General features: G+C 34.8%; 1 protein-coding gene across 1 annotated transcript; it reads right to left on the reverse strand.

The window, feature by feature from the left end:
- Positions 1–1,339: 1,339 nt before the first annotated feature.
- LOC141708038 (uncharacterized) lies at positions 1,340–1,834 on the reverse strand. The gene has a single exon (XM_074511516.1). The coding sequence runs from the start codon at positions 1,832–1,834 to the stop codon at positions 1,340–1,342; it is 495 nt and encodes a 164-aa protein (XP_074367617.1).
- Between the last annotated feature and the right edge of the window lie 13,440 nt (positions 1,835–15,274).

Raw genomic sequence — 15,274 nt, forward strand, 5'->3', positions numbered from 1 at the left:
CCAGATCTAAAATCAATCTTAGAGAATATGTCGTTCCCTTTAATTGGTCGAACAGATCATCGATTCGTGTTAATGGATACTTATTCTTAATGGTCAACTTATTAAGCTCACGATAGTCAGTACACGACCTCATGCTTCCATCATTTTTCTTAACGAATAAAACCAGTACGCCCCATGGGGATACGCTTGGTCGAATCACTCCTTTGTCCAATAGATCCTGCAATTGCGTAGTTAACTCTTTCATTTCTACAGGTGCCATCCGGTAAGGAGCTTTCGATACTGGTTCAGTGCCGGGTGCCAAATCAATTGCAAATCCTATTTCTCGATCCGGTGGCAATCCTGGTAATTCATCTGGGAAAAGGTCGGGAAACTCATTAAAAATCAGAATTTCATCTATCTTAGGTGGTTCTTTACTAGAATCCAGTACATGTGCTAAATAGGCTTCACATCCTTGTCTTAATAATCTTTTTTCTTAAATCATCGTAAGAAATTTATTCGTTTGTTTCCATCGAAAGATGACTTCATTATCGTCCTTGGACTTCAACCTCACTTTTCGCTTTTGTACAAAATTTTAGCATCATGGTCTTCTAGCCAATCCATTCCTAGGATAATATCAAATTCTCATAATTTGAAAGGTATCAAGTTCGCGAAGAAATGATGACCTTCTAATCTGTATGTCGCAACTAGGACAAATTCTATCGGCATAGACTCTATCCTGATTAGCCACTTCTATAACCAATTTGTGTTCTAAAGGTTAAGTAGCACAATTCAATTTATCAACAAAGTTCTTGGATATAAAAGACTTGGTAGCTCCTAAATCCATTAATACTTTTACATCTAAAGAATTTACAATAAGCGTACCTGAAATCATATTTGAGTCCTGAACATCATCTTTCATCGTCATGTTTAAAGTTCGAGCCCTTGGTTGCACTTGAGGTGCTTATGGTGGTGGTCCAGTTATCCTGAGAACATTTTCTTGTTGAACGAGTTCCTTGCAATCTCTAGCCATATGTCCCAACTTACCACACTTAAAACATGTCACACCTTTCTTGCCTGAAGAACTGGTACATTCTGTAGAATAATGGCCCTTCTTGTTACACTTAAAACACGTGATGTTAGGCTTGTTACAGATTCCAGAATGCTTCTTTCCACATGTTTTACATTCTGGGACCGGAAGTCTATTGCCTTTTGGTTGCTGATTCTGAGTGGAGAAATGATTACCCTGTCCAATATTTCCGGGTTGAAATCCTTGGAATCCCTTATTTGTCGGGTTGTCAGAACCCTTCCTGAAATTTCCCTTAGAATTTGCACTTCCTTGCCCATAACATTCTTCAGAACCCTAAAATTTTCTTTTCTTGTTATGATTCTCCCTTTTTGACACTTCACTGTCACCTTCTATAATTATAGCCTTCTGAACTACTGCAGCATATGTTTGGAGTTCGAAAACTGCCACATGTCTACGTATGCATGCTTTAAGTCCTTGTTGAAACCGTTTTGCCTTCTTACGTTCTGTATCCACATATTCTAGTACAGACCTTGCCAGTTCTGAAAATTTGGCCTCGTATATCGCTACAGTCATACCTTCTTGCTTCAATTCTAAGAATGTGACTTCCAACTGATCTTGTAAATATTGAGGTAGATACTTTTCTAAAAATAGTTCAGTTAATCGTTGCCACATAATTACACCATCTCCTTCTAAAGTCTTGGTGGATTCCCACCAGAAATTTGCCTCATCTTTCAGATAGAAACTTGCATATTTAGTCTTTTTATTTTCACCAACCTCTGTCAAAGTAAAGGAATTTTCTATCTCTTTTATTGGATCTGTTGTTCCCATAAATTCTAGTGGGTGGAGGGATTGGAAAGCTTTAAAGCTTCCGACTCGAGGAGTTTGGGGCTGCTGGTGTAAAACAGCGGTTTATAGATGAAGAAGGTGGAGAATCTGAGTCATGGTAGGATTATCTTGATCCTAAACATGAGTCTGGTTACCCTCATTTTCTTGATCCTGACCATGAGTCTGGTTACCCTCATTTGGGTTGGTTGGTGTAGCTGACATCTTTTTCTGATAAATTGACAAGCAACTTATTAAGCAATATGCTAGCATGGAAATACATCATAAAATAATATCTTATAGACTTTCTTCTTCCTCATTAGTAACTGCTAAGCATAGCTTATTCCCTTATTCAAATTTTTAGAATCCAATATCTATAATGTTTAGCACATGCAGCCCTATTTCTACATAAGTTGCTCATCATATCATTGTGATCGTAGGGTAAGAGTTCAGGGGATTATTGTAAAGCATAAGTATTAAGCATAGGTATTATTTAAAATGATATGTAAATATGTATGAAGTGAACAGTAAGGTGCAATAATGTTTTGAGAAAGAAATAAGTAGAAGAATTGAACGATAGTCAAGGTTTCAAAACAAAGTTTGAAATGAAAGATAAAGAAAAACGATAACATGGCTACATGGTCAAACAAGGGAAAGGATTTTGAGAAACATCCCCTTAAGTGCCACCCGCTGCAAACCAACTACTACCATAACTATAAAAAATCAAAAACAACTAATGTCATCCTGATGACTTGGCATCCATCCAAGTCTCTCTCATCTTGCAAATACCAAGATAAGATAATTACATGCCACAAATTTCACCAACTTTCTTAACCCCACAATAAACTTCATCAGATCACTGGAGGTCTAAAACCTTTCATCGATTCAATCGATATCCATCTTTTGCGGTCAAAGAACTTATAAGCCTCAGTCACCATGTAACTAGTCGGAAGATCCTCATCCAAATGTTTTCGAGGTTACTCAATCACGCAACCCTAAACTTGTAGACTTACCTAGTTAAAACTATATCCGATAATCTCAACTATACTCTATATGAGTTGAAAACGTGCACTTAACTTAGGTGGTCTCCCTAACATCATCCTATCCTAACTTATTTCAGGGACCAAAACCTGTAACTCTGATACCAACCTGTGACACCCTCCCAATCCGGGGTCTAGATTGGGGAGTCACTTCTCACAATTAATAACATTATCACAAAATAATTATTCAACCCCTTTACACCACAAGGATCTTAAACAGGTTATGGTATGAAACTAGTTACAATTACTAACAAATAATATAAAATTATTACAAACCCTTATTGAACATCATAGTTATAACTCCGACTAGGAATTATACAAACCAAACCCAAAGGTACTGATAATAAAGATCTAATTCAACATAGCTTACTCCCAACTATTATTCATGCGTGTCCCCTACCTGAGTTGGTATAACGATTCTAACAGTAAGGGTTGGACCACTATAGATAATCTTAACAGTCATGCCTAAGCCTGGCCATCTTCCTCATGCTTAACTGTCAGGGTTAGATAAATAACAAAGTGAGCTACAAAAGCTCAACAAGTATCTAAGTTGAACAAAAAGGCAAAACTATTTAACAGAATAAGATAAGGGACAAGGTTACAAGGATCTTAAAAGAGGTTTCAAGATCAGGTTCATTCCAAGACAGTCATTCTACGACCATTATTCTATAAAAACATTTCCTTTCTTAAAACTTTCATAAAACTTTCCTTTATCAAAGAAATACTTTTTGAAACATTTCTTTTCATCAACACTTTTCTTTCATTCATGAAATAATTTCATTTTCAAGAAAATGCCTCAATCATCTGAACACTGCTTTATATAAAACATTTGTTTACTCAATTGGATTGCATGACGCTCTGGACTGCACGGGTGATCAGCCATGTACAATCCCCATACCGGACTTTACAACCCTTCTGGACGTGAATAGGGTACCCATAAGGCCATGTATTCAGCCCTTCAAATGCCATCCCTCACTGGTCTTCATAATATGCCAGCCCTCACTGGTCTTTATAATGGACCTGCGTCACTCGACCACTTACACTTCCAATCAATGGAAATTCATAAAAATGATTTGGATTGAAAACCTTCATTTATGAAATAATTTTTATTTTAAAATCTTTACCGTCCCTTTTGAAATCATTGAGACTCTTCCAAGTATGAAATAATTCTTAATTTCGATTCCAATAAACTATGTTATATTGTAAGGATAAGGTATACCAAAAGAATCATCATTCAGAGAATCAAAGGTATTATGAACTTGAAGGCATTTGCATTTGAAATAAGGTATAATATTCAAAAAGAAAAGGAACAGGCTATGTCAACATACAAGGCTAATTAAAAGGTGACAGTAGGTATTCAATCACAACATAGAATCACAACATAGGAGGTAAGGATTGAAATGTTACTTGCTTTATTCGCTTCCTTTCTTGACCACAAAATCTACTTTCACGTCACCTAGTGTGGACTTTCCTTTCCTAAATCGAGTGTTCTCACTTTCCGAATCTACACGTATAAAGACACTATTTCAGTATCCTCTTAATCAATCACCGTTCACCTTGAACGTCTAACGCTATTCTACCCATTCTCTTTACGTAAAATACCTGTATGAGTATTATATATATACTTCGCGTACACATACCAATTCAAACACTTATAGAAGTAACGCTTACTAAATAACATATAGGCACGTCAGTCTTATGTGAACACAATTCAAAAATAATTTAAGAAAACATTTATCTTGATAAAACTAAGTTAAGTATATAAAATAATATTTGAATATAACTTAATTTAATTAGAGTCAATTAATATTTAAATAAATCCCTAGTCGAAAAAATTAATCGATTAACTCTTTTAACCGATCAATTAAATCAAATAAAAATTATCTAAATATAATTTAATACCAACTAAGTCAAGTCGATTTGAGTAAATAAACCATTTTCGAGAACAATGGAATATTGACCCAGAAGTGAAATCATTATTTTACATCATTTTTTACATCATTTTTTAATAATTATCACATTATTTCTAAAATTAAAATCATTATTTTACATCATTTTTTATAAAAACAATTGGGCAACACTTCCTCTATTTTATTAGCTACCAGTCGATCTCAAGTCGACAAAACAACAATCAATTCAATTTAATCGATCAACAATCTTGCAGTCACACACCAACATAATAATTATCACATTATTTCTCCCCGTCACTTATTTTCATAACTAAATACTCGGTCGTAACATATCCGGGCTTTAATCATTTTAATTGATATTAAACCGAACCAAAATTCCACAATTTAATCATTAAGAATTCTAAAAAAAATTACACAACATCACATACATCATCTCTTAGGTCACACAAAACTGTAGAAGGGGGTTGAATACAGTGTAGAATACAATCAAATCGATTTAAAGCACAAGTAACAGAAAACAAATGTATTTGATATAACAAACTCTGTTACAATGGAACTGTTCTTTCTCAGTGATGAACAAATATCACGAGAGCTGCTAGGTTACAATATATAATCTTCTCGATGATCGTAACTCTTATAGAGTAAACCTATGTCTGTGTTTATATAGACACACAGTTACAAGATAACTTCTAGTTGATATTGGATATAATTCTGTCTCCTAAAATATATCAACCAGATATCTTATATAATTCTTCTCGTCCTCGAACTCTTTCCATGCATATCTTATTCCGTATTAGTTTCGATCTTCTTTTCTGTAAATCAGCTTCCTTCCTTAACTGTTAGTCCTCCAGTACTTAAATTTTGATATCCATCTTCTGATATTATCTTCTGATAATCTAAGTCCCGATATCCTTAAGTCCTGACTTCCAGTAAGTCCTGATTTCAGTAAGAACTGATATTTCATGTTAGTTAAAATCTGAAAACTAAACATGAAACATGTTAGACATGACATCTCAAATATATCCAACAATCTCCCCCAACTTGTAAATTATGCAAGAATATACAAGTTAATAGATTTGATGATGTCAAAATCACTTAAGTTCAAATGCAATAAGAGTTTAATAAGACTATAAATTACAACTTACAAAATATCCAACTTTACCAACATCACTGAATCAATCTGAATCCATAATGATTCTTAACAAAATCATTTATCAGATTATCTTCAGCTTTCTTCAGGACTCCAGCTAACTGTGCTTTGACCTGCATCAGTTCTTCTTCTTTACTGTCACCAATTTGATAAACGGTTATTCTGAGAGCTTGAATGGATGTTCTTTCAAGTCCATCACCAAGTCTGATAACCTTAGGATGTGAAGAGTTTTCATTATAACATAAACATCTTCCTTTCAGAATAACTTCCACCTTAGTAGAATTCTTCAGCATAGGAATTTCTCTACCATCACCTTCAGTAATCATTGGAGTGTAATGAGAAGTCATTGTACCAGAGATTCTGAATAGATCTCTTATAGCCTTCAAAATATATTCTAACCATCTTCTTGTAACATCAGATTTTACTTCCAAAAGATGATGAATATGTTGAAGTTCTCTGATAGACTTCTTTAATACATCAGAATCAGCTAATCTATAAGTCCTTCCATCAATGAGAATTAAGATTAATTTCTCTTTCAGATTCTCCTTATCATGAACATCTATCACAAATTGAGTAGACAACACCTTGTCAAGGTGCCTTTGTTTGATTTGTTCATATGGTTTGTCTGTCAATATGAAAGGATCTCCTAGAGTAACCTCTACTCCTCTTTGAATCTTCTCTTCGTCAGAACCTAATCCAGCTCTATCTCTAGGTTGCTTGGCTTTCAACCCAAATGTAGCAAGTTGATTAATCATGAGATTGGATTTTGGTTCAACTGGAGTAGATTTCTTCCATAACAGCTTCTTCTTATCAGCAATTGTCAATTTATTCAAATCAACTTTAGCATTGTCAGCAGTTGATGTCTTGATAGCTTGATCGGAATTTGTTGTTTCTTCTGTACCTTCCTGTCCTTTATTCTGAACAACAACTTGATCAATGTCAGAGGTTGTTTTAGAATCTTCACTTATCTTTCTTCTTTTCAGAATTTGAATAGTTTCATCTTCAACAAGATTATTATCAGATACTTGAACCATTTTACACACTGGTTTCATCAGATCCTGAGAAGTTTTCAAGTCCAGTGACTTGGTTGGTTCATCAATTTTTCCTTTCCCTTTGTCTTTGGGATTACTCTCAGTCTGTGATCTAGTTCTAAACTTTGAAGTTTCAGAATTTGATTTTTCCTTGATCACAATGCCCTTTTCCTTTCGACTTGGAGGTTTCTTTGCATCAGAAGCTTTAGACTTAGGATTTGTCTTCTCAGCAGCAAATCTAGCTTCTTCCTCCTTGAGAGTTTCTAAATCCATTCCTGGATTGTGTTTCAGAAATAATCTTTTTGCTATCTCCTCATCAAGTGTCTGGATTTTAGGATCTCTGTAATAAACAATAGTCTATTTCCCCTTTAACTTCAGAGTTTGCAAGAACTTCTGAGAGTCTTCAGAACCTGACTGAATCAGAATATCAGAACTTGACACCAGACTTTGCTTATCACCACTTGAGTTCAGTCTTTGATCATTCATAACATCAGAATTTGACTTGTTCTGAATAAAAGATTTTCCTTGAACTTTTCTTTGACCTCTGCTCTTTTTAGAGTTTCCCTGGTCATCACCTTTATCATCCTTTTTCTTCAGTTCTTGAGTAGGTGAGCATTTGGACTTAACTACCTTCTCCCCCTTTTTGGCATCATCAAGAAGTAAGAGAGAAAGAAGAAGTTCAACTGAAGATTGGATTTCATCCAACTGAGCTTTCTGAGAAGCTTGATTAACCAGAACCTCAGCAATTTGGGCATGTTACTTCTCTTGAGTTTTCTCAATGGCTGCAACTTTTTCAGAAATAGGTCTGATATACCTCTGTTTGTCAAGCTTGAGCACCTGATCGAGCTTATCAGCTTGTTCTCTGAGTGTATCAACCTTTTCATTAGTAGCAGTATGTAGACCTTGAAGATGTTTTGTAGACAGAGCTGTGATCTTGAGTTGTGTCTTGAAATCAGCATTTGTGAGCAACTCATCAGCTTTTGCAATATGCACTGTCAAAATTTTAGAACATGGAATAAAATCTGATTCATTCCACTTCTCGGTCCACTCAACACCTCTTTGAGTTTCCTCCCAAGGAATAGGTGCTTCCTTTTCAACATATTTCTTCACCAATTCTTCCTTGCCCATAATAGGTACTGGAGTCTCAGCAGAAACACTGTCATCAGAACTTGAGGAAGACTCATTCTGTTCTGAGAGCTCAACAGTGTGTGAAGCAACTGGAGATTCAGGAATTACATCATCTAAATTCTGATCAGCAGAATTTATCTCCAGAGCTGGTGTCTTTGATGTAGATGGAGCTTCCAGATAAAGAACTTCAGGTATATTCAAATTATGAATATCTATTTCAGAAATATCAGTTTGTTCTTTAGCATCATCTGTAGCTTTAATAGGAGAGACATGAGGGGTTAGAACTGTGTCATTAGCAGTGTGTTTGGCTTGAGCTGGAAGGGCTGCAATAATAATTGGTTCTTGTGAGATCAGAGATTCCTGATCCCCTTCCTCAGCTTCTTCAGTATCTTCTAATATAGCCTTAGCCAAATACCTCATTGCCTTCATTTTTTTTCAATCTCCTTGCCAATGAAGGAGTTGCTTCAGCAGCATCATAATTTACAAATTTCCTTTTCAAAGTATTAGAACTTTGAGCTACTGTTTCTTTCTGAGAAGTAACATTCTCAGCTTCAACTATCACAGGTTCAAATGCATGAACTCGTGCTTCAATTGTTTCCTCAAATCATCAAAATTTATTATTGACCACAATTAAATCAAAACATTCATCACATGATAAAGTTAAAAATAATGAAGTAAAGATTAACAAATTGCAATTAAAACATGCACAGTCATATAATTTGAGAAACAAAGAACAAATCTTGCAATTAAAGGAAATTTCATTAATATATCAGATGAGTACATTTCCTGAAATTTATCAATTACATGCAAAAATTACAAGATAGTTCTATTCTAAGATTCTTAACATCAACAGCCTTAGTCCTAGTCTAAGAAGACTTACAAAGCTGACGGTGAAGAGAAACGAATGGATGACAATTAATTCTTCTTCCTATTTTCAACAAAGAGAACAGCAAGACGAATGATTTGCTCCTGCTGTTTAAGAATACGAAGATGAACTTCTCTTTGAAAAGACAGTAGATAATTTTTAATATTGCCCGGAAGTTGATTCTAGATATCGAATGGAATGCTGTTGATAGGATATAGAGTCGGAATTCCATTTCGAAAAATGGTCACAGTTTCTGTGCCATAGCAGTGAAACCAACTAAAATGTGCCATTGTTTGAGAGAAATGAAAAGATGTGATTTTACTGATGAATGATCAGTCATTTAAATAGGCAATGGAATACCAAGGGATGCGAGGAGTTTTTAACAATAACAAGTAAAAATAATGATCCCTCGACTCCCTAGACTGATGTGTAATAATAACAGTCAGTAAAATATCTAAAGCAAGAGTTAATGGGAACGAGAAATAATTAACAATTACTGTGCACATGCAGTTTTTCAAGACATACACGTTAGCCCCTAACCTATAATGATTATGACTGTTTTTAACTTACCCAAATTTATTCTGATTTAAATATGACTGTTTCAGATTTTACCACAAATAAGTCAAGTAAAGAAAAATGCCACATAAGCATAAAAAATTCCATCAGGATTTAATATCAGAACTTAACTCATATCATATTTTAACAGTCATCAGAACATGGCTTCTGTACTCAAATAGTGAATATCTTTTTATGTGATTCTTCATTCAAATACTTACTTGTTTTCTTCAGAGTTTAATCATCAGAACATCCATCAGAACTTGTCCTCAGAATTTGTGCAAATGACACTAAACTGTTTGTCAAAAACAACTTAATCACCACAGTAATTTTCATCATTCATATGGAGTGAAAGTGTGTGCATTCAGCAAAATATTAGATAAGGATTAAAGTCTAATCAACTTAAGTACATCTTAGAAATAAGGCATAATTAAGAAAAATGCTTAAAATCTGTCATCATTCATGACGTCTACTATAGAACAAATTTATGCAAGAGTCCACATCAACTATTTGTGCTCATTTTATGCATCTTTTGAAATTCCTTTTTACAGTGGCTTCTCAGTATAAGTGAGTCACGACTGCTTATCAGAATTTATCCTGTCATCAGAGTATTTTTCCAGTAATCATAGAGTGTGAAAAGTCACCAAGATTTTTTTTTTTGCTTTTCTAATGCATATTACTTAATACCAGCAATGCACTTGGGTCTTCACTTCCACATTTTTACTCTAGATCTCAAAGGAGTACCTGACTTTTATTCTTTTCTTTTCTTTTTATAAGTGAGGCTTATCAGCACTTAGTTCATTCTTAAGATTTACTGACATCAGAATTTGACAGATAAGAAACAAGAATCTAGTTTGTGACTTAGTAATAAGAGACACAAAGTAAAATTGACTAGGCTCAATATCAGAATCTGCTTGTGTTAAGAGTCTCCACATAAACAACTAATTCAAACATGGGATTTCTAGTATGTTAAAGACTACTAGGTCAGCATCTAGCATAGTTATCCTCATTGGATTGAATAGTCACAGAACATTCAAAACACTTATCAGAGTATATAAATCCACATCAGATAATCAGCATTTAAAGAATTTCCAAATTAAGCACATATTACATATAATATAGTCTGTAAACACTGATCATAAAGTCTGATGCATGAGAACAAAAACTAAGCAGATTTAGAGAAAGAACCTGAAACCATTCCAAGTTCATTGACCAATCTTATAAAAGTAGCTTCACATAGTGGTTTTGTGAAGATATCAGCTAGCTGTTGATCTTTTGGAACAAAATGCAATTCCACTGTACCTTCATCCACATGTTCCCTTATGCTAATGCTGATGTACTTTGTCATTGAGTGTTGAACTGAATTACCTATCATAGCAATAGCACTTTGATTATCACAGTAAATAGGGATTTTAGAAAATTCTAACCCATAATCCAGTAACGTACACAACAGCTTCATGCAGCAATATATTCTGCTTCTGCAGTTGATGTGGAAATAGACTTTTATTTCTTGCTAAACCAAGAAACCAATATGCCTCCAAGAAATTGGAAGCTTCCATTAGTTCTTTTCCTGTCTATTTTGCATCCTGCAAAATCTGCATCTGAGTAACCAGTTAGCTTAAAATCTGATTCCCTAGGATACAACAATTCTAGATCAGCTGTACCCTTAAGGTACTTGAAAATTCTTTTCACAACTAATAAGTGAGGTTCTCTTGGATCAGCCTGAAATCTTGTACAAAGACAGGTAGCATACATGATATCAGGTCTACTTGCAGTTAGATAGAGTAATGAGCCAATCATACCTCTTTAGTTAGTAATATCTAATGATTTACCAGTATCCTTATCTAACTTGGTTGCAGTGGCCATGGGAGTGGATGTAGTTGAAAAATCTTGCATTCCAAATTTCTTTAGTAAATTTCTGGTATACTTGGATTGATAGATAAAAGTGCCTTCTTCATTTTGCTTGACTTGAAGGCCCAGAAAATAGCTGAGTTTTCCCATCATACTCATTTGATATCTTGACTGCATTAGCTTTGCAAACTTCTCACACAGTTTGGAATTAGTAGAACCAAATATGATATCATCAACATATATTTGTACCAAAAGTAAGTCCTTTCCATGGTTGAGGTAGAATAAAGTCTTGTCAATTGTGCCTCTGTGAAATCCACTTTCCAGAAGGAATTGAGCTAAAGTCTCATACCATACTCTTGGAGTTTGCTTAAGGCCATAAAGTGCTTTGTCAAGCCTGTAGACATGATTGGGAAATTTAGGATCTACGAAGCCTGGAGGTTGTTCAACATATACCTCTTCTTCCAATTCTCCATTGAGAAAAGCACTTTTCACATCCATTTGAAAGACTTTAAAATTCTTGTGAGCAGCATAAGCCAAAAAGATCCTTATGGCTTCTAATCTAGCAACTGGTGCAAATGTTTCATCATAATCAATACCCTCCTGCTGAGAGTAACCTTTAGCAACCAGTCTTGCTTTATTCCTTGTAGTTATGCCATCACTGTCAGTTTTGTTTTTGAACACCCATTTTGTACCAACAACTGATCTGTTCTTTGGTCTTGGCACTAAGGTCCAGACTTTATTTCTTTCAAATTCATTTAACTCTTCCTGCATTGCTTGCACCCAATCAGCATCTTGAAGAGCTTCTTCCACTTTCTTTGGTTCAGTCTGAGATAGAAAAGAATGATAGAGACATTCATTTGAAGTTGCAGTTCTAGTTCTAACACCTGCTTCAGGATCTCCAATGATTAAATCAGGTGTATGTGCTTTAGTCCACTTCCTTACAGATGGAAGTTGATCTCTAGAACTGGATCATCCTCCATTATCCATGTTATCTCCATCAGCATTTTCTGATGTTCCCCCTGTAGTTATGCTCTCTGAGACTTCAAAATATGAATTTGATTTTTCAGAAATTGAAGAATCAGAGCTTCCAGAATTATCAGACTTTGGCTCATCAGAACTAGATGAATCAAAACTTGAAGAGCCAATGACAGGTTCTGATGCTTCTCGAGAGTCTTGAGATGTGGTAGGATCTTCAGCTTGCTCCCCCTGGACAAGTGCATTTTCCTTTGGAGTTGTTACCACAGTTTCAATGACATCGAAACTTAATCCATCAGAACTTAAAGGATCAGAATTTTCAGAATTAGAATTTAAATCATCATTCTCAAATCTCAGCTGATCATGATCATCAAAATCTTCAAGTCCAGTAATCTTCTTATCATCAAAGGAGACATTGATATATTCCATGACAACTCTTGTTCTAAAATTGTAGACTCTAAAGGCTTTTGTGGAAAGTGGATAACCAACAAAAATTCCTTCATCAGCTTTTAGATCAAATTTTGACAGCTGCTCAGTATCAGTCTTAAAAACAAAACACTTGCAACCAAATACATGAAAGTATTTCATATTTGGCTTCTTCTTCTTTACCATTTCATATGGTGTTTTCCATGCTTATTTATGAGTGTTGCATTTTGTGTAAAACAAGCAGTTTGCACAGCTTCATCCCAAAAATAGGTTGGTAGCTTTGCTTCATCAAGCATTGTTCGTGCAACTTCAATGATAGTCCTGTTCTTTCTTTCTACAACTCCATTTTTCTGTGGAGTTCCAGGTGCAGAAAATTCCTGTTTGATTCCATGATCTTTGCAGAACTCTTCCATGATTGAATTCTTGAACTCAGTGCCATTATCACTTCTTATGATTTTAACAGAATCTTTGATCAATTTATCCAGCTGTCTGACATGATCAGTTAGGGTAGATGCATTTTCAGTCTTGTTGTGCAAGAAGTACACCCATATGTACCTTGTGAACTCATCCACTATAACCATAACATGTTTCTTCTTTGCAATAGACATGACATTGACTGGACCAAATAGATCAACATGCAGTAGGTGATAAGGCTTAAGAATTGATGACTCAGTTTTGCTCTTGAAAGAAGATTTTCTTTGTTTTGCCTTCTGACATAAATCACAAAGGCCATCAGGAGCAAATACTGTTTTTGGCAGTCCTCTCACAAGATCTTTCTTTACAATGTCATTTATATTGTTGAAATTTAAATGAGAGAGTTTCTTGAGCCAATTCCAGATTTCTTCAATTGATGCTCTACTCAACAAACAGATTGCAGAACCATCACTACTTGTTGAAAGTCTGGCTTCATAAATGTTACCATGCCTATATCCTTTCAGAACCACTTTGCTTGTTGAATTACTTATAACTTCACAGTGTTCTTCAAAGAAATCCACATGATAACCTCTGTCATAAATTTGACTTATACTCAACAGATTGTGTTTAAGTCCTGAGACTAGAGCTACTGATTCAATGATGACATTCCCAAGATTGATCTTGCCATATCCCAGAGTTTTCCCAATGTTGCCATCTCCATAAGAAACTCCTGGGCCAGCTTTCTCCACAAAGTATGATAGCAGGGCTTTATTTCCAGTCATATGTCCTGAACATCCACTGTCCAGAACTAGGATGTTCTTCCTGTTGCCCTGTAATCATAAAGACCACTAAAGGTTAGTTTTAAGGACCCGGACTTGCTTGGATCCTTTGGCCTTTTTAAGTTTGTTAACATTTGCAGAGGATTTAACATCAGAGTTTATGCTAACAATTTTCTTATCAGTATTAACATTATCAGACTTTGCATCATACTTTACACTAGAAGGAATTAAAGTAACTTTCTTCAAAGAAGGTTTTATCTGAAAATAATCATAGTACAAACTATGATATTCCTTACAAGTATAAATGGAATGCCATACACTACCACAATAAAAACAAGGATTTTGTGGCTTAAACCTAACAAACTGACTCTTAACTCCTGACTTAGAAGGTAAGGAGTTTATATTCTTATTCTTCCTGCAAAAATAAGCCAGATGGTTAGAATTTCCACAGTTATAGCATTTCTTTCTAGGAGCATTAGGAACATGCATATAATTGTTGCTTGTATTCACACTTTCCTTTCCATTCCTATTTTTCCTAGCTTCCTTTACCTTGTTTACACTGGTAATCTCTTTCAGCTTATGTTTAAGCTGCTTCTGTGTCATTAAGCCTATGTTAACTTCAGTTGGTTTATCCTGTTCTAATTTGTCAGAAGTTGACTCTGATATCACTTCTGTCTCAACATCTTTCATCTTTTCATAATCAGACTTTACAGTTTCAGTTATAAATTTAACAGGATTTACCTTTGTCTTAGTAGTTCTTTTAACAATATTTGGCTTAACTTGTTCAGTTCCTTTTTCACTTTTCTCATCTTCATAACCTAAGCCCTCTTTCCAATTCTCACTACTTAGTATATTTTGAGTTGTTCTGCCAGAGTTAGTCCAAGTCCTGATAATCTCTCTCTCCTTTTCTAACTCAGTTTTTAGAGATTTATTCATTTTTAGCACTTCATCTCTCACATAGAAAGCATCATCTCTATCCTTCTGAATTTGATGGAATATAACTAACTCTTTTTCTAAATAATCATTCCTCTTTTTAAAAGCAAGATTTTCAGAAGTTAATCTTTCACATATTAAAGTTTGATCTCTATAGCTAATAAACATGATTTTAAGATATAATCTCAACTCAGTAATATCATCAGTATGAAAGGCATATGTTGTTTGAGGTACCTTTAACTCAGCAGCATCAGAACTGCTATCAGCATTTGCCATCAAGGCATAGTTCTCCTCATCTTCAGAATCTGAGGTATCTGTCCAGCTTTTCTTCTTTATGACAAGTGCCTTGCCTTTGTCACTCTTTCCTTTCTTGCAGTCAGGAGATATGT

Source organism: Apium graveolens, chromosome 1 (assembly GCF_009905375.1).
Source record: "Apium graveolens cultivar Ventura chromosome 1, ASM990537v1, whole genome shotgun sequence".
Classification (NCBI taxonomy): domain Eukaryota; kingdom Viridiplantae; phylum Streptophyta; class Magnoliopsida; order Apiales; family Apiaceae; genus Apium; species Apium graveolens.